This window comes from Molossus molossus, unplaced genomic scaffold (genome assembly GCF_014108415.1).
Source record: "Molossus molossus isolate mMolMol1 unplaced genomic scaffold, mMolMol1.p scaffold_m16_p_4, whole genome shotgun sequence".
Taxonomy (NCBI): domain Eukaryota; kingdom Metazoa; phylum Chordata; class Mammalia; order Chiroptera; family Molossidae; genus Molossus; species Molossus molossus.
In genome coordinates, this window is record NW_023425377.1 from 1,555,390 (window position 1) to 1,570,929 (window position 15,540).

At 64.3% G+C, this 15,540-nt stretch overlaps 1 protein-coding gene across 1 annotated transcript in view; it reads right to left on the reverse strand.

The window, feature by feature from the left end:
* Positions 1 to 15,540, reverse strand: part of CARD11 (caspase recruitment domain family member 11) — a 35,257-nt gene that overhangs the window by 4,634 nt on the left and 15,083 nt on the right. The window contains exons 9-21 of the mRNA XM_036241485.1: positions 15,321 to 15,497; positions 14,661 to 14,712; positions 13,338 to 13,420; positions 12,257 to 12,357; positions 11,379 to 11,431; positions 7,798 to 7,930; positions 7,095 to 7,296; positions 6,581 to 6,707; positions 4,431 to 4,671; positions 3,805 to 3,901; positions 3,357 to 3,452; positions 2,292 to 2,427; positions 1,129 to 1,308 (exon numbers count right to left, since the gene is read on the reverse strand). Of these exons, the coding sequence (XP_036097378.1) occupies positions 1,129 to 1,308; positions 2,292 to 2,427; positions 3,357 to 3,452; positions 3,805 to 3,901; positions 4,431 to 4,671; positions 6,581 to 6,707; positions 7,095 to 7,296; positions 7,798 to 7,930; positions 11,379 to 11,431; positions 12,257 to 12,357; positions 13,338 to 13,420; positions 14,661 to 14,712; positions 15,321 to 15,497 (1,678 nt within the window). The remainder of the gene's footprint in view (positions 1 to 1,128; positions 1,309 to 2,291; positions 2,428 to 3,356; positions 3,453 to 3,804; positions 3,902 to 4,430; positions 4,672 to 6,580; positions 6,708 to 7,094; positions 7,297 to 7,797; positions 7,931 to 11,378; positions 11,432 to 12,256; positions 12,358 to 13,337; positions 13,421 to 14,660; positions 14,713 to 15,320; positions 15,498 to 15,540) is intronic.

Below are 15,540 nucleotides of genomic sequence, written 5' to 3' on the forward strand. Positions count from 1 at the left end.
TATCTATCCATCCATCCACCCACCCACCCATCCTCCCACCTATCTATCCATCCATCCACCCACCCACCCACCTATCTATCCATCCATCCACCCACCACCCATCCATCCACCTATCTATCCATCCATCCACCCACCCACCCATCCTCCCACCTATCTATCCATCCATCCACCCACCCACCCATCCACCCACCTATCTATCCATCCATCCACCCACCACCCATCCATCCACCCATCTATCCATCCATCCACCCACCACCCATCCATCCACCTATCTATTCATCCATCCACCCACCCACCCATCCATCCACCCATCTATCCATCCATCCACCCACCCACCCATCCATCCACGCATCTATCCATCAATCCACCCACCACCCATCTATCCATCCATCCATCCACCCACCCATCCACCCACCTATCTATCCATCCATCCACCCACCCACCCATCCATCCACCTATCTATCCATCCATCCTCCTAGCTTCCCATCCACCCACCTTCCTACCCATTCACTCACGTATCCACCCACACATCCATCCCCCATCCGTCCATCCATCCATCCATCCATCTTCATCCAACCATCCACCCATCTACCCACCAATCCATTCATCCATCCATCATTATACCCACCCACCCACCTTCTACCCATCCACTCATCTATCTATCCCCCAATCCATCCACTTATCTGTTGATCAATCCATCCACCCATCTACCCATTCATCTATCCATCCTTCATCCATCCACTGGTCCATTTATCCACCCACATACCCATCAACCATCCATCTATCAATCCATCCATCCACCCACCCATCCATCCGTCCATCCATTCACCCCCCCATCACTGTCTCCCTGCCATGAGGATGCAGAAGACCCCACAAGGAGATGGCTTGCCTCCCACAGAAGGGCTGATCCTGAGACCCTCACCCTATCACCCTCAGTATAAAACGTGGAAGGGATGACCTGCTCTTCTGGCTCTGGGCTGCCGTGACCTTGGGGAGGCCAGCGTGGGCGCACAGACCTGCCAGTCCACTCCATGGCCCCCGGCCCTGCAGCTCCTCCAGCCCCCGGCAGGGGGTGTATCGAGGCAGCGGCGAGGGAGTGGCTGGTGCCCGGGCCGCGGGGCACCTCACCTGGCTTGCACATGGTGAACTCCATCGCGCCGCCCGAGTTGAGCAGCCTCTGGACCAGGGCCTTGGCCAGCATGGTCGGCGTGAAGAGCACGGGCCGGCGGCGCTCGCAGTGGAAGGCACGCACCAGGCTGTAGGGGACCAGGCTGAGGTTCTTGCTGAGCTCGCTCTCGGGGTCCAGCTCTGGGGAGCCATGGAAAAGGGCAGACTGAGACCCTGCCTGCCCGCCTGGGTGGGGGGCACGAAGGCCGCGGGCACCCTAGACCTCACGGATCCTTTCGGGGGAGGATGGGATCCTGGGGCTGGTTCTGGAAGACCACTGCCAACGCAGGCCGCGGGACCCGGCCGCCGGGCTCTCCGGGAAAGCTTACGCAGGGCCCCGTGGCCAGGCCCTGCACCGTAAGCCGGCGATGACTGAGTTGGGCACGGGGCCCTGCCTCTCGTGCGCCAGGCCAGGAGGGCTTGCGGTGGCCGAAGGCAGACAAGGAGCTGGTAGTAAACACAGGCTCTCGTCACTCCGGACAGTGCTGAGCTCCGAGGAGGCCCGGAGCAGGACGGTCAGGGACGACTCCGAGAGGGACGTACGACGAGGGAGCTGAGGAGGAAGGGGGCCGCTGGGGGAGGGGGGGCACGGGAGCCCATGAAGGGCAGGGCTGACCGGGGACAGAGGCAGGGGGTGACATGGCCTCGTTCCCACCTCCCCAACCCCCACGGCTGGCGTCGAGGAGCCCAGGCAGCTGGAGGAACCCCCTCCCCAGAAACCAGAGGCGTGTCAGGTACTTTGTCCCCAGGCCTGGCTGTCTGAACGCGGAGAGCCCCGGGCCCTCCTCTGGCCATGAGCAGAGCCCTGCACGGGGCCTGTGCCCTGGTGGCCTTTCACTGGCTTGATAAATGGCAAGAACACGCGCTGGGGACAGAAATCAATAGGCAAACAGTTCCAATTAACACGGGCGCCTGGGCTCAAACCGACTACAGCAGGCGTTAGTGGGATGAGCTTGGCGGGGCGCCACCTGGGGAGCTGTGTGTCCCCCCAGAGCTGAGGAGAGGGAGATCCTCCGCAAAGGCACCCCCGTCTGGAGGAAGCAGACATCCCGGACCCCTTTGTGGGGACCCCTGAGACTGCCGGGCCTTCAGGGGGAAGGCAGGCCAGCCGGTCAGCACCATACCTTCCTGCCTGTCGGTCAGGAGCTTGGCGGCGTCCAGCGAGGGCCGGGCCAGGCCCCCCCGCGGGCTCCCCGGCACGATGCGCACCCGCTCGTTGCTGTTCATCCTCTTGTACTTGTTCTCTGACCTGCTGACGAACTGGGGACGGGGCGGAGGCTGCGTGTGCACCTGACCCGCCCGAGCGGCCTCCGCCCAGAACCGAGCAGACCGCTGTTCAGGGCCCAGCTCTGCCCGGGAGCCCGGGCGCCACTTCCCCTGGAAGAACAGAAGGTCCCCAGCTGGCCTGCGGGCCCTTTATGTCTGGGGGTCCACGTTCCGCCTGGAGCCTGGGCGCTGGTCCCTCCCATCCGCATTCCGGGGAAGCATGGGCACGGTCTCCGCAGGCAGGACAGCCCAGCCCGCCCACCTGGTGGGCCTGGGCAGGATTTCATCCCCCAGGACCCTGCTCTCTGCACCCCTGCCTTGCTATCCTCGGCTCCCTCCCGCAGTTCAGAGATGAGGCCCGAGGGCGGAGTGAGTGCCCCAGTGGTGGGCACAGTGGTGCCCATCACATTCCCTGGACTCCTCTGAGTCTCCCCGCACCCTCCTCCTGCAGGGAGGAAACCAGGGAGCCGGGATCTTCTGTCAAGTGGCCCCTGGGTTTCAGCTTGCGTGATATGCGGGGGCCACCACGTGTGTTCTCGCGTGCTCCTGCCCTCACGTTGCCTCAGACTTCGTCAGGGTCCCTCCTCCCTCTGCAAGTGACTTTCTGCTACCTGTCTGCCCTCCCTGGGTTTTAGGGTCACGCTATTCACCGGGTCTCCGGGTTCCCTTTGTCCTGACATCAGGACAGAACAGTGGAGTGACACATTAGCAAAGCACCTGCCAAGAACATCCTTGCAAGGCCACCTCTGAACATCACTCCCTCAGCGCCCGAGGACCCGAGGACCGGTGGCGGAGGACACGGCCACAGTGTTTATGGGAAATCACTTCTGAAGAGACCACCTGCTATGCTATCAACGCTTCTCGGTGGGAGAGAGGCCGCAGCACAGGAGCGAAGGGCCACCAGGCGCCAGGGAGGGCTTTACCTGAAGGAGCTGGCCAAAGAGGAAACTGGCTCTCGAGAGGCGTGGGCTGACGCGGGGGTCACCGGTAGACAGCGGCTCTTCAGGCTGCAGGGTGTTCTGAAATCAGTTTGCCCATCGGTCAGACCCGCGGGGCTCCGCAGGACACCTGAGCACCGCGGAGACCCAGAGAGGTGTCCCCTCTATTAATGGGGGAGAAGTGCCAGTTACGGGATCAGCATCCCAGCAGGGAGCAGCTCAGAGGGCAAGAGAGGCTCCCCCTCCCCCAGACTCGTTCCCATGGAGACGAGAGCCCGTGGAGGGCAGAGGGCCGGCTCCTTCTGGAGGGGGTGTCCTGTTCCTGAGAACCAAGTCCCCTGGGAACCTTCATCCCACGTGACTCTCTGATCCCGTCTGCCGTCCTCCAAAGATCAGAAGGAGCTCTGCAGTGGGCAGGGTGCTGGCGACCTACCCGGAGTGCCCTCAGGGTGTGGTGGGCAGTGTCAGCCTCCTCCCGGCTGCCCCTGTGCATCAGCCGCTGCAGCTTGACCAGGAGGAGCTGCTGGGCTCTGCAGGGAGAGGGGGGCGGAGCCTCAGGGCGGAGCCTTCCTCGGGCCAGCCCTGGGCAGGGTGTGAGCTCTGAGCCCCTGGGGCACCAGGGGCGACACAGAGCCTGGAATCTAGGCTCGAATCCTGCCTCCAGTGGCATCATCGTGGTGCTGAGGCAAAGTTTCTTGACTCCTGTGAGCCTTAGTTTCCTCATCTGTAAGTTGGGTCCACTGAGGCTGCCCTTGCAACAGTGTTAGAGTTTACAGACACTTTATGCAATGCCTGTGCGTCCCACCACGGGGAGGCCAGTGCCCAGCCCCTGGCGGCTACTGGCTACGGCTGTGTGATTATGGGCCATGTCAGGAGGAGTGGGCCGAGAATGACCGGGACAGTGCTCTGGGGTTCAGGGAGAGCACCGTCCCTGGGGAGGCGGGGCAGGCTTTCAGCAGGAGGAGGGAAGAGGGGCCTCACTGTTCCACAGGCAAAGGCTCCCACACGGGCCCCTTTGCTGAGCTGCCCAGCCCCCAGCCGCCCTGGTCCCGGCCTCACCGGCTGTAGCTGGGGATGGTGCCCATGTCCAGGTCGAGGTCCGTGAAAGGGTCGACCCGTGCACACAGCCACTCGTGCCTGTCCTGGTACATGGTGTCACGAATGTGTACCACGTCATCACACTTCAGGGACATGGAGCAGGAGTCCAGCTGGCTGGAGATGTTCAGGTTCAGCCGGATGTAGAAGGAGTCCCCGGAGGTGATCAGGCCCTCCTCCATGTCCGCCAGCAGCTTCTGGTACCCTGCGGAAGGAGGTCTGGTAAGAGCAGCACCTGCGGCGGGCAGTGAAGGGCACCCTGCGGCTCTGCCGCCACCCCCAGATGACACGCCCTGTGCTCCTTGCTCTCAGAGCTGGCGGCCACGGAAACGTCTGTCCTCCCAGACGAGTAGCCGTGTCATTTCTGGGTTTCCCGCTTTGTCTTGGCTTCCAGGAAGCTCAGAGCTCAATTCTGTGCCAAGTTGCAACAGCTGGGATCTCGGCTATACTTTCCACACCTTGCCCACCATTACACGGCGTCTGTCACTGACTCTTCCCTGTAGTGAATGCATAACTTTCATGCAGCAAATAGCATCATTCTCAAGGATTCAGCTTGATTTTCTACAAATGGATACCAGGCAAGCACTCCTCAGAACCCTCTCTCATGCTTCTCTTCTGTCGGTACCCCTCCCGACTGCTGTCACCATGGGCTAGCTGTGCCCCACTTCACATGCGTGGAAGCAAACCGAGGTTGAGATCCACCTATGCTGCTACAATGTAGCACTGTGTTCTTTTGCATCACTGTATACGATTCCACATGGTGTTGATTTCTCCTTTCTGGATGAAATGGATGCTGCTCCCCATTTTGGGCTATTATGAATAACTGCTATAGACATGTCTCTTTGGTGGACATAGGTACTCATTTCTCTTGGATACATTCACAGAAGTGGAATTACTGGTCACTGATTATGCATCTATTTAGTTTTTGCAGATACTGCCAAGTGGTTTTCTGAAGTGGCGGGGCCACAGTTGTTTCAACCTTATTTACCATCGTTGCTTTTTAGTGTACATTTTTACAAACCCCTTTGGAAAGAGGCAAGGCATAAACCACGGATACAGTGAATGCCGCAAGGTGGGTGCCCGTGTCGTACCTCCACGCCGTCGATCCCCAGGTCGGCCCCACACGCATGAGCTGCACGGGCGCAGTGGAACCAGAAATCGCTCTCACCCGTGCCCCCCTCTCATGCAGAGAGCAGAGCCAGCGGGGTTGCCTGCTCATGTTCATGGAGAAACAGGGGCTTCCTGGCCGGGCCTGCCCCCCACCAGGTCGTGTCAACACCAATTGCTGTCTGAGCTCCGTGCTGCCTGGAAGGGGAGACCCTACAAACGGGGCCCTGCCGGGAGCCTCCTCTGCTGGGTTCCAGACCCGGGGCTGTCCTGCCGCGCAGCTCTGAAGGGCAGTTCTTGAGAACTTCCTGCTGGGCCCAGGAGCCAGACCCCGGCAGGAGGAGGGGCCCTCCTCTGGGGCCAGAGCATCATTACCATCCTCCGCTCCGATAGGCACTGCCGGGAAGGGCACAGGAGGGCAGGCGGCAGCGGGAACGGCTGGAGGAAAGGGGCTATTTATGCTCTGTTGAAACATTCATGAGCCCTGGTGGTTAAAAATAAGATCCAGCTGCAGAGACAATCATGCAGGAAAAACCCCGAGGTGAGACCGAGCACTCGGGCTGTGGCACCTGGAAGACAAAGCTTGGTGCTCGCTGCCCAGGAGTCCTGGCCGAGACAGGAGGCCGGAGGAAGCTGCCGGGAACCAGACCAGAAGGGGGTGAGGCCGGCTGTCTTGGCCTCGGGGAACCACAGCACAGAAGCCTAGCCCTCAGCTGGGAGCCCCAGCCTCCTCCGGCCCGTCCAGCTGTCTGCTTGGGGCTGGACCTGCCGTCTCCACCGTGAGCCGGCGGGCAGCCCGAGGTGTGCCGGGCAGGTGTGCATGTGTGTGTGCTCACGTTCTTCTGCTTCTCCCTGCCTGCCGTCCCACACCTGCCCCATTGGATCCTCCTGCCGATCTGGGCCGGCTCACTCCTCCCACGGAACAGATGAGCCAGCAGAGGACGCTGGTCCAGGGTCCCACCCGTCTGGCGTCCTGCCAGCGGTGGCCACGGAGGCGCTGGCCTCACCTTCCTGGTTGACCTTGTAGTGCAGTGTGACGGGGCCGCTGCACCTCTGGATGGTCCAGTGCGCCTCCTCCTTTGTGCACGTGTCCAAGGGGACGCTCTGTCTCTCGCCTTTGATGCAGCCTTCCAGCTAGATCACGACAGACACAGGTTCCTCTCGGCCCGCGGGCTGGGGGTGCTCCGCGAGGCAACAAGCATTTCTCCCTGACGCTGGCTCAGCACCGCCGAGGGCAGAAAGCACCTGCGTCCCTGGGCTCGCGGCCCCCTGCCCACTGCCCGGAGCACACGTGTGCTGGTGTGTGCTCATGTGCACAGGCTCCAGGAGCACTAGGGAGGAGTTGCAGGGAGAAGGGCCTGGAGAGGGACTCCCAGCACGGGGGTGACAGCCACCTTCCGGCTCCCTCTGGGCCAGGAGGCCATAGCTGAATGCAAGGCTTGGCGCGGGCTCTGCCGGACAGCAGCGCAGAGGATGCAGGGCCAGCCCCGCCCCAGCCCCGCCCCCAGCCCCGCCCCTCACCAGCAGCAGCTGCAGGCCTTCCTGCAGGCCTGCCTTCTCGGCCAGGGAGCCCGGCTTGACCGAGTGCACGAAGCTGCCGCGTGCGTTGCCCCCGAGCAGGGTGATCTGGGTGGTGAGGCTGTCGCCGCTCAGGGTGGTGTGCTGCACCGAGGGCCCGGGACCCCGCACGTGCCCCACCGATGTGACAGATGGCCGGAAGGGTCTGGGTCAGGAAACAGCACAGGGGTTAGCAGGTGGAACTGTGGCACCTGGACCAGGACATGCCAGAGGGGGCCACCTCCTGGGGGTCAGACGCCCAGGGCGTTGCCACTGCACCATGGAGGGCGCTGTGCCCACACAGACCGGAAGCTGAGCTGTGCTCCCAGCACAGCAGTGACCACAGCAGGAGACACGGCTGCTGTGAGACCGGAGGCCACAGCCCCCTCCTCTGGTGTGTGGCGGGCAGGGCCCAGGGCCAGCACACAAGTCCTGCTCCCTTGCCTCCACCAAGCTGTGTGGCCCGGGCAAGCCCCTTCCTCTCTGGACCTGATCCGGGGTCAGGGAACATGGCCTCCGATTTAGGGATAGTAGGATTCTGGGACCCGGATTCTAGAATTCAGGGGTGACATGGAGGGTACCCTGTGTGGGGGATCTAGGTGGTGAATGACCTTCCCCTCCCGTCTCTGCCCCCAGCCCAGCCTCCCCTTTCCCGTGACCACAGTACCTTTCCAGAGAGAACTTCCTGAACATGAGATTGACCTGCTCCAGGTCATAGGCGTCCAGGCTCTCGGACTGGTGGGAGGAGGAGGAGGAGTGGATGGAGGGGGGTCCGAAGGAGTACCGCTCGTGACTGTCATCTGCAAAGGAACAGGGACTCCTCAGCACCCAGGGCAGCCAGCGGAGCAGGGAGGGTGGCCAGGCCCTGGGCCCCTCCGGGGAAATCCTTCCCCCGGAGAGAAAGCTTGGAGAAGGGGCAGCCTGGTGTCCCTGAGGGCCCAGCCCCCGCCCTCTGGTTCTTAAGGGCCCCTTTTTGTGTTGGGGAAAGTTGGCCTCGTTGGCAGCCGCTAGTTGTTTCTGAACCGGGCTCCATGTTTTCACCCTGAGGTCTCACTCCTGTCAGCTTCTGGGCCTGTGGGACTGGGCGGGCAGGGAGGGCCAGGTCTGGACCATGACGAAGACCCTGTTCCCAACTTGTGGGACGAGGACCCAGGGGAAGGGCAGCTCTGCGCAGCCCTGCTCGGGGCCAGTAACAGCCTCCTCCGCACAGGGAATTTGTCCCGACGCTGCAAAAACGTTTGGCCCGCTGCCCAGAATTCTCCCCGGCTTCCCTTTCCAAAACTCCTTCAGTTCTTCTCATTACCCAGCCTCCATTAGGTGCTAACCTCTCTTTAACACTTGATAGCTTCTGACGGTCCCCAATTAAGGGGAGTCACTAATCTTCCATTTTACCTTGCTGGCAGTCTGAGCTGGCCAGGAGTGGAGGCAGAGTGAGGGGAGCCCTGGGGGCCAGGGGAGGCTGCCGCCATCCCCAGGGGCCGAGGCCCTTCCTACTCCTCTCTCTTGCCCGCCAGTCAGGTGCTCAGGTCTGGAAACCTGCACGGGTCCTCCCCACCGGTCCACAGCTCCACCACCACCTCTGCCTCGGCCAGGACTCAGGGACGGGAGGGTGTGTCCCGTGCACCCGGACCAGGCCCCAGCAAAGCCTGGGGCTCAGCGCATGTGGGACCAAGCTCCCTTCCCGGCTCTCTGTACTGACCTCTGGCCACGGGACTATCCCTAGTCCCAGCAGCTCTGCCCCAGCGGCCAGCCTAGGACTGCCCTGGTGTTCTGTCCTCCCAGGCCCCCCTACCCTACACCTCCTCTCAGGGGGTGCAAAAATACCCTAATTGGTGCCCCACCTCCAGCCCGTCTCCCCCCAATTCCAACCTGTGTGGTCAGGTTGGTTAACAGCTTAATATATGGATTCCTAAGAGCTCTCCCTGCCTTCAGGCACCTTCCACCCTCCTGGGTCTTCCTCTAAGACTGTTTCTCTGGCAAAACGAGGACAGCAGCACCCCTGCAAAGTCATCACGAGTCAATCAGACTGCACAGGTACACAGGGCGCCAGCTACACCAGGAGGGCTTTTTTCTCCTAAAAACCCAGACTGCACTTGGACCCGTGCGCAGCAGCTGGCGGTCCCTGCTGCCTATAGACACGGGACCGGCTTCTCTGGGGTGTGTGGCCCAGGCAGCTCGAGTGGACAGAGGCCCCGCTCCGTGCAGACAGCTCCTGGCCCTGCTCAGACTGTCCCACGCTCCCGAGGACCTGCTCCGTGCAGACAGCTCCCGGCCCTGCTCAGACTGTCCCCCACGCTCCTGAGGACCTGCTCCGTGCAGACAGCTCCCGGCCCTGCTCAGACTGTCCCCCACGCTCCTGAGGACCTGCTCCGTGCAGACAGCTCCCGGCCCTGCTCAGACTGTCCCCCACGCTCCTGAGGACCTGCTCCGTGCAGACAGCTCCCGGCCCTGCTCAGACTGTCCCCCACGCTCCTGAGGACCTGCTCCGTGCAGACAGCTCCTGGCCCTGCTCAGACTGTCCCCCACGCTCCCGAGGACCTGCTCCGTGCAGACAGCTCCCGGCCCTGCTCAGACTGTCCCACGCTCCCGAGGACCTGCTCCGTGCAGACAGCTCCTGGCCCTGCTCAGACCGTCCCACGCTCCCGAGGCCCTGCTCCGTGCAGACAGCTCCCGGCCCTGCTCAGACTGTCCCCCACGCTCCCGAGGACCTGCTCCGTGCAGACAGCTCCCGGCCCTGCTCAGACTGTCCCCCACGCTCCCGAGGACCTGCTCCGTGCAGACAGCTCCCGGCCCTGCTCAGACTGTCCCCCACGCTCCCGAGGACCTGCTCCGTGCAGACAGCTCCCGGCCCTGCTCAGACTGTCCCCCACGCTCCCGAGGACCTGCTCCGTGCAGACAGCTCCCGGCCCTGCTCAGACTGTCCCCCACGCTCCTGAGGACCTGCTCTGCGCAGGCAGCTCCCTCCTTGCTCAGACTGTCCCCCACGCTCCCGAGGACCTGCTCCGTGCAGACAGCTCCCGGCCCTGCTCAGACTGTCCCCCACGCTCCTGAGGACCTGCTCCGTGCAGACAGCTCCCGGCCCTGCTCAGACTGTCCCCCACGCTCCCGAGGACCTGCTCCGTGCAGACAGCTCCCGGCCCTGCTCAGACTGTCCCCCACGCTCCCGAGGACCTGCTCCGTGCAGACAGCTCCCGGCCCTGCTCAGACTGTCCCCCACGCTCCCGAGGACCTGCTCCGTGCAGACAGCTCCCGGCCCTGCTCAGACTGTCCCCCACGCTCCCGAGGACCTGCTCCGTGCAGACAGCTCCCGGCCCTGCTCAGACTGTCCCCCACGCTCCCGAGGACCTGCTCCGTGCAGACAGCTCCCGGCCCTGCTCAGACCGTCCCCCACGCTCCCGAGGACCTGCTCCGTGCAGACAGCTCCCGGCCCTGCTCAGACCGTCCCCCACGCTCCCGAGGACCTGCTCCGTGCAGACAGCTCCCGGCCCTGCTCAGACTGTCCCCCACGCTCCTGAGGACCTGCTCCGTGCAGACAGCTCCCGGCCCTGCTCAGACTGTCCCCCACGCTCCTGAGGACCTGCTCCGTGCAGACAGCTCCCGGCCCTGCTCAGACTGTCCCCCACGCTCCCGAGGACCTGCTCCGTGCAGACAGCTCCCGGTCCTGCTCAGACCGTCCCCCACGCTCCTGAGGACCTGCTCCGTGCAGACAGCTCCCGGCCCTGCTCAGACTGTCCCCCACGCTCCCGAGGACCTGCTCCGTGCAGACAGCTCCCGGCCCTGCTCAGACTGTCCCCCACGCTCCCGAGGACCTGCTCCGTGCAGACAGCTCCCGGCCCTGCTCAGACTGTCCCCCACGCTCCCGAGGACCTGCTCCGTGCAGACAGCTCCCGGCCCTGCTCAGACTGTCCCCCACGCTCCCGAGGACCTGCTCCGTGCAGACAGCTCCCGGCCCTGCTCAGACCGTCCCCCACGCTCCCGAGGACCTGCTCCGTGCAGACAGCTCCCGGCCCTGCTCAGACTGTCCCCCATGCTCCTGAGGACCTGCTCCGTGCAGACAGCTCCCGGCCCTGCTCAGACCGTCCCCCACGCTCCTGAGGACCTGCTCCGTGCAGACAGCTCCCGGCCCTGCTCAGACTGTCCCCCACGCTCCTGAGGACCTGCTCCGTGCAGGGCTCCGGCCCAGGCGGCCTGCAGTGGCGGGGGTCAGGCAGCAGGGCTCCTGCAGGCTCAGATCTGCCGGGCACCTACCATCAAGGTCCAAGGCATCGAATCCCACGCTGTCGTTGTCTTCTTCCACGGTGCTGCAAGACACGGGGGAGGGGCAGACGCGCGTGTGGGTGAGAGCTCCCTTGCTGCGTGCAGGTGCTCAGGGAGGGGAGGCTTCCGGAACGTTCCGGCTTTTTGAGACCTCGGTTCTGAGGGCAGGACGGATGGACAACAGTCAACAGGAGGAGGGCGGGCTGAGGGTCAGGGGAGGGCCGGGTGAGGCTGGACGCTGTGCTGAAGGTGGTGTCCCTGCGGCCGGCCGAGGCACAGGGGTGCTGTGAGGAGCGTGACGGCAGGTGGGCAGAGTCCCCGACACCACCTGCGCTCCCCCGTCTTTGCACAGAGAACCCAGTGCCCACTGTACTCAGTCGGCTGCATGGCATGATGGGCGAAGGGAGCAGAGCGCCCTCAGCCAGGCCCGGGGGCGAGCAGTCCACGCGTGACGCAGGCCCGGAGGCAGGGGTCCGGCCCTCCAGAATCACCCACCAACCTCAGATGGCGGGTGCGGGGTGGAACACCCGCCGATGGGACACGGGGGGTACCCGGGGTGCCTCTGCCATGGTTTCCTTGCCGGGGACACTGATGGATCCCGAGAGGTGAGGGAGGGGGTCAGGGAGCAGGAGTCGGGGGCATTCCCGGGGTCTCTTCCTCTTTGGCAGAAAAAGCCAGGCCCCGGAGCCACGGGGCTGAGGAACCCGACTTCTGGGCAGTGTGGGGCACAGTGACGTAGACGGCGGGGTAACCCCGGGAAAGCCATCAGCCTCCTCGGCTGTGAGACGGGCACCTCACTGCCGCCCCCCTGGGGCCTAGGCACGGGCACCAAGCCCAGGGCACATGCAGCCCCGGCACCGGCCACCCACCTCCGCTGGGGTGCGTCTTCCTTGTAGCGCCTGACGATGGAGTCGTTTCCGGGGGGCTCGGCGGTGATGGACATGATGCTGGACCGGCTCCGGTGCGGCTGCTTCGGACGCACACGCAGAGGTGTTACAGGGAGCCACGTGTTCACACGGCGTGCCTCCGAGGGCGTACACGTGTACACAGGGACTACATTTAACTCGGAGGCGGCCCTGCTCCGACGCGGGAGCGGGGGCGGCAAGCTGGTGCTCGGCGACCTTGGCCGGAGAAGGCTCGGCTCAGCCTGAGGCACGGAGCTCGGTGCCCATCTGCTCAGCGCGGGGGCGGGGGGCGGGTGCATGTGGGCGGAGCCAAGGCAGTGCCTCGTACCCTGCGTGGCTGGGCGCCACCACCCTGGGCCCAGCTGGCCGTAGGCACCTGCTCTGGTCCAGGGGAAGACCGGCAGGCCTGGTGTGAGTGGGGGCAACGGGGTGACCCTTGGAAACCAGGCTCCTGGCAAGGGCTGCCTTCAACAAGAGCCCGGATTTCACCCCCCAGAGCTGCAATCAGGAGTCATGTCATCAAATCTCTGCACCCCCCCCCCCCAAGGGGCTGGTTTTGGGAGTGCAGTGAACAAGCTTCTCTGGGCTTCCCCTGGGGCTGGAACTGCTGAGCCCCAGCCCTCTGCCGCCTAGCTGGGGGGTGGCCCTGGACAGTGGCTGAGACCCTGTCTGGCCCGGCCCAGGGGGGCTGGGGCTGAGGTGCAGGGGGTGCTGGGTGGAGGAGGGGCACCCAGCCTTTGCTCCTGGCCTCTGAGGGCCCTGCCCCCACCCCGGGCTGCTGGCGTTGCCGGGTCTAAGAGACTGTGGCAACATCTCCCTCCGTCCTGTGCAGTCGAAGCGGCCCTGGGAGCCCATCTCTTCCTTCCACCGAGTGTTAAATTGGGAGAGGAGGCGGCCAGGAGGTGGAAATACATCATGAGGCCTGAAACATCTTTAAATAAACATAAGGAGGCCTGGGCTGCAGCCCCAGCAGGCAAGTGTGCTGCCTCAGCCTGGCCTGCCCGGGGCGGGCCCAAGCTGCGGGCAGGTGGGGACCAACGCTTACCATCTTGGGGAAGGAGCTGGTGATGGGCAGGGATCGGGAGGAGCTGGGGCTGGCGTCCATGCCTTCTTCTTCCTGTCCCCTCCCTGTCCTCGTCCACAGGGCCGGAGAGGCAGAGAGGGAAGGGGAGGGGACAGGGACCTGAGAGCCCTGCACACCGGGAGGGGCTGTGCTGCCCTTCCCACCGCAGTGTCCCTGCCCCTGGGCGGCCTCAGGCAAGGTCTCCAGCCAGCCCTCTGCAGGAGGACACTTGTGTCGTGGGCAGGAATGTCCTCCTATTACCCCACCCCGGGCCAACGCGGGCCCCTCCCCTCCTTCAGGGGCTGCCTGGGGACTTCTGCACACTTCGCGCAGCCCTGTTCTCTGCAGAGGGCCGGTCAGGTCTCCCATCAGACAGACGGACGCACATGCGCACCCGTGAGCTCACGGGATGAGCCGTGCGGTGCAGGTCCCTGGCCCCCAGCCTCACTGCGCAGCTGCGAAGGCTCGGTGAGGAGCCAAGAAGCTCCACCCCCAGCTTTCCCTCCACCAGGCTGCGGACGTCCAGCCCGAACCTGGACACGGTCACAGCACCCTCCCCAGAGCCCACCCTCCCCCCAGGTCCTCAGGCTGGTCTCTGCCGTTCCCAGCACTGCAGCCCTGACTCCAGCCTGGCAGAGTGCTGGGCTCCACCCCCCATCTCCGCTCCCTGCTCTGTCCTGGCCCCGGGGACGTGCCCACTGGCCAGAGCTCTGTCTTTGGGAGGCTCAGGCCGCAGGCCCCCTCTTCACAGACCCTTCTGCAGCCTCCCTCCCTCCATCTCTCTTTGGGGTGTCCAGAGCACCTCGCACCTCCCCGGAGGGCCCGAGCACATGGGCTCCGAAGTGCCTGGACCTGCTGGTACTTGGCACCCAGCAGGCGCTGGAGTCACCCGAGCAAACCCTCCCAGCCAGCCGCCACCCCAGGGTCATGGGAGAACCAGGGGGAGCACTCTGGGGGCCGTGCGTTGGAGGACCAGGGCTCGCGGGTGGACCACAGCCCCCTGAGCCCGGGCAGAACTCTGGGGGGAAGGTGGCACGTCCTCCAGATGACGAGCATGAGCAGAAACGCCACGTTCAGCGGACGCACTGGGGTCCGGATGGACCCCCAGGGAGGGGGTGGGCAGGGGAACCGGGGACGGGACAGGGCTGTGATAGCCGCGCCTGCCCTCCCGGGGACAGCAGACACCCCACCCCGGGGCCCCGAGGCCGTCCCAGGGTTACCCGCAGCAGCGAACCCCATGGTGGGAGCAGCAGATGGACGGAGCGCAGAGGAGTGACAGACGGGAGGGACCTGGCTCCCACTAACCTTGAAAATCTGACATGCGCTTCAGGCTGATGGGGGATTTGGCTCTCTGCAGCTGAAAGGGGGAGGGGTGGGAAGACAGGGGATGCAAATCAAACAAGGCCCAAGACGCCTGTCACCAGAGCCACGGAAGCAGATACATGGAGGTGAGCCCAGGCTGCCCCTCGTCACGCGGCCGCCAAATCACAGAAGGCGCACGACACCCGTGTCGGAGGCCTGGCTCCGGGGTGGCATGACGGCTGCTGGTACAGACAGATGCCCCCTCGGGGCCGTGTGATGGGCTCAGGCGGGACGAGTCCCACAGCGGCAGAGAGGAAGGGGGGGGGGCGGAGTGCCAGGCTGCCTGGTTTTGCCCATCTCAGCCATCAGGTTGGCCCTCAACATCTATCTGTTGAGTAAGCAAATGAACTTGCAAATATGCTTACATCCAGTCCTCCAGTCCTCCCTCTCTCTGTCTCTTTCTCTCCTACTACACTGGAAAGAAACGAAGGAACTGGTTCAAACCCACAGGCAAACCTGTGCCCGGGCACAGTGTCCAACGTGGGGCTGCGACAGGTGGGCACGCCTGGGGTGGGAGGCGCTCACAGGAGCAGGGCCGCGCGGCACCCTCGCCGGCCTGCAGGGCTCCAGCCCCGCCCGTGCGGCCTCGCCAGGTGCGCGTACCTGGATGCCCTTCAGGTTCATCCTGCGCTTGGGGGGGTTGTAGGGCAGGAAGTATCTGCTGTCTTCCGGAGACTCCTCTGAGGTTGAAGAATCGTCGGCTTCCTGACCGTTGGTCCTGGGGCCGGTGTCCCCGAAGTTCTGAGAGATGATGGTCACCGGCAGGTTCCGGGGCAGACTCTGGAGACAGAGAGAAAGCGTCCGGTGCTGGGGATGGGGCGAG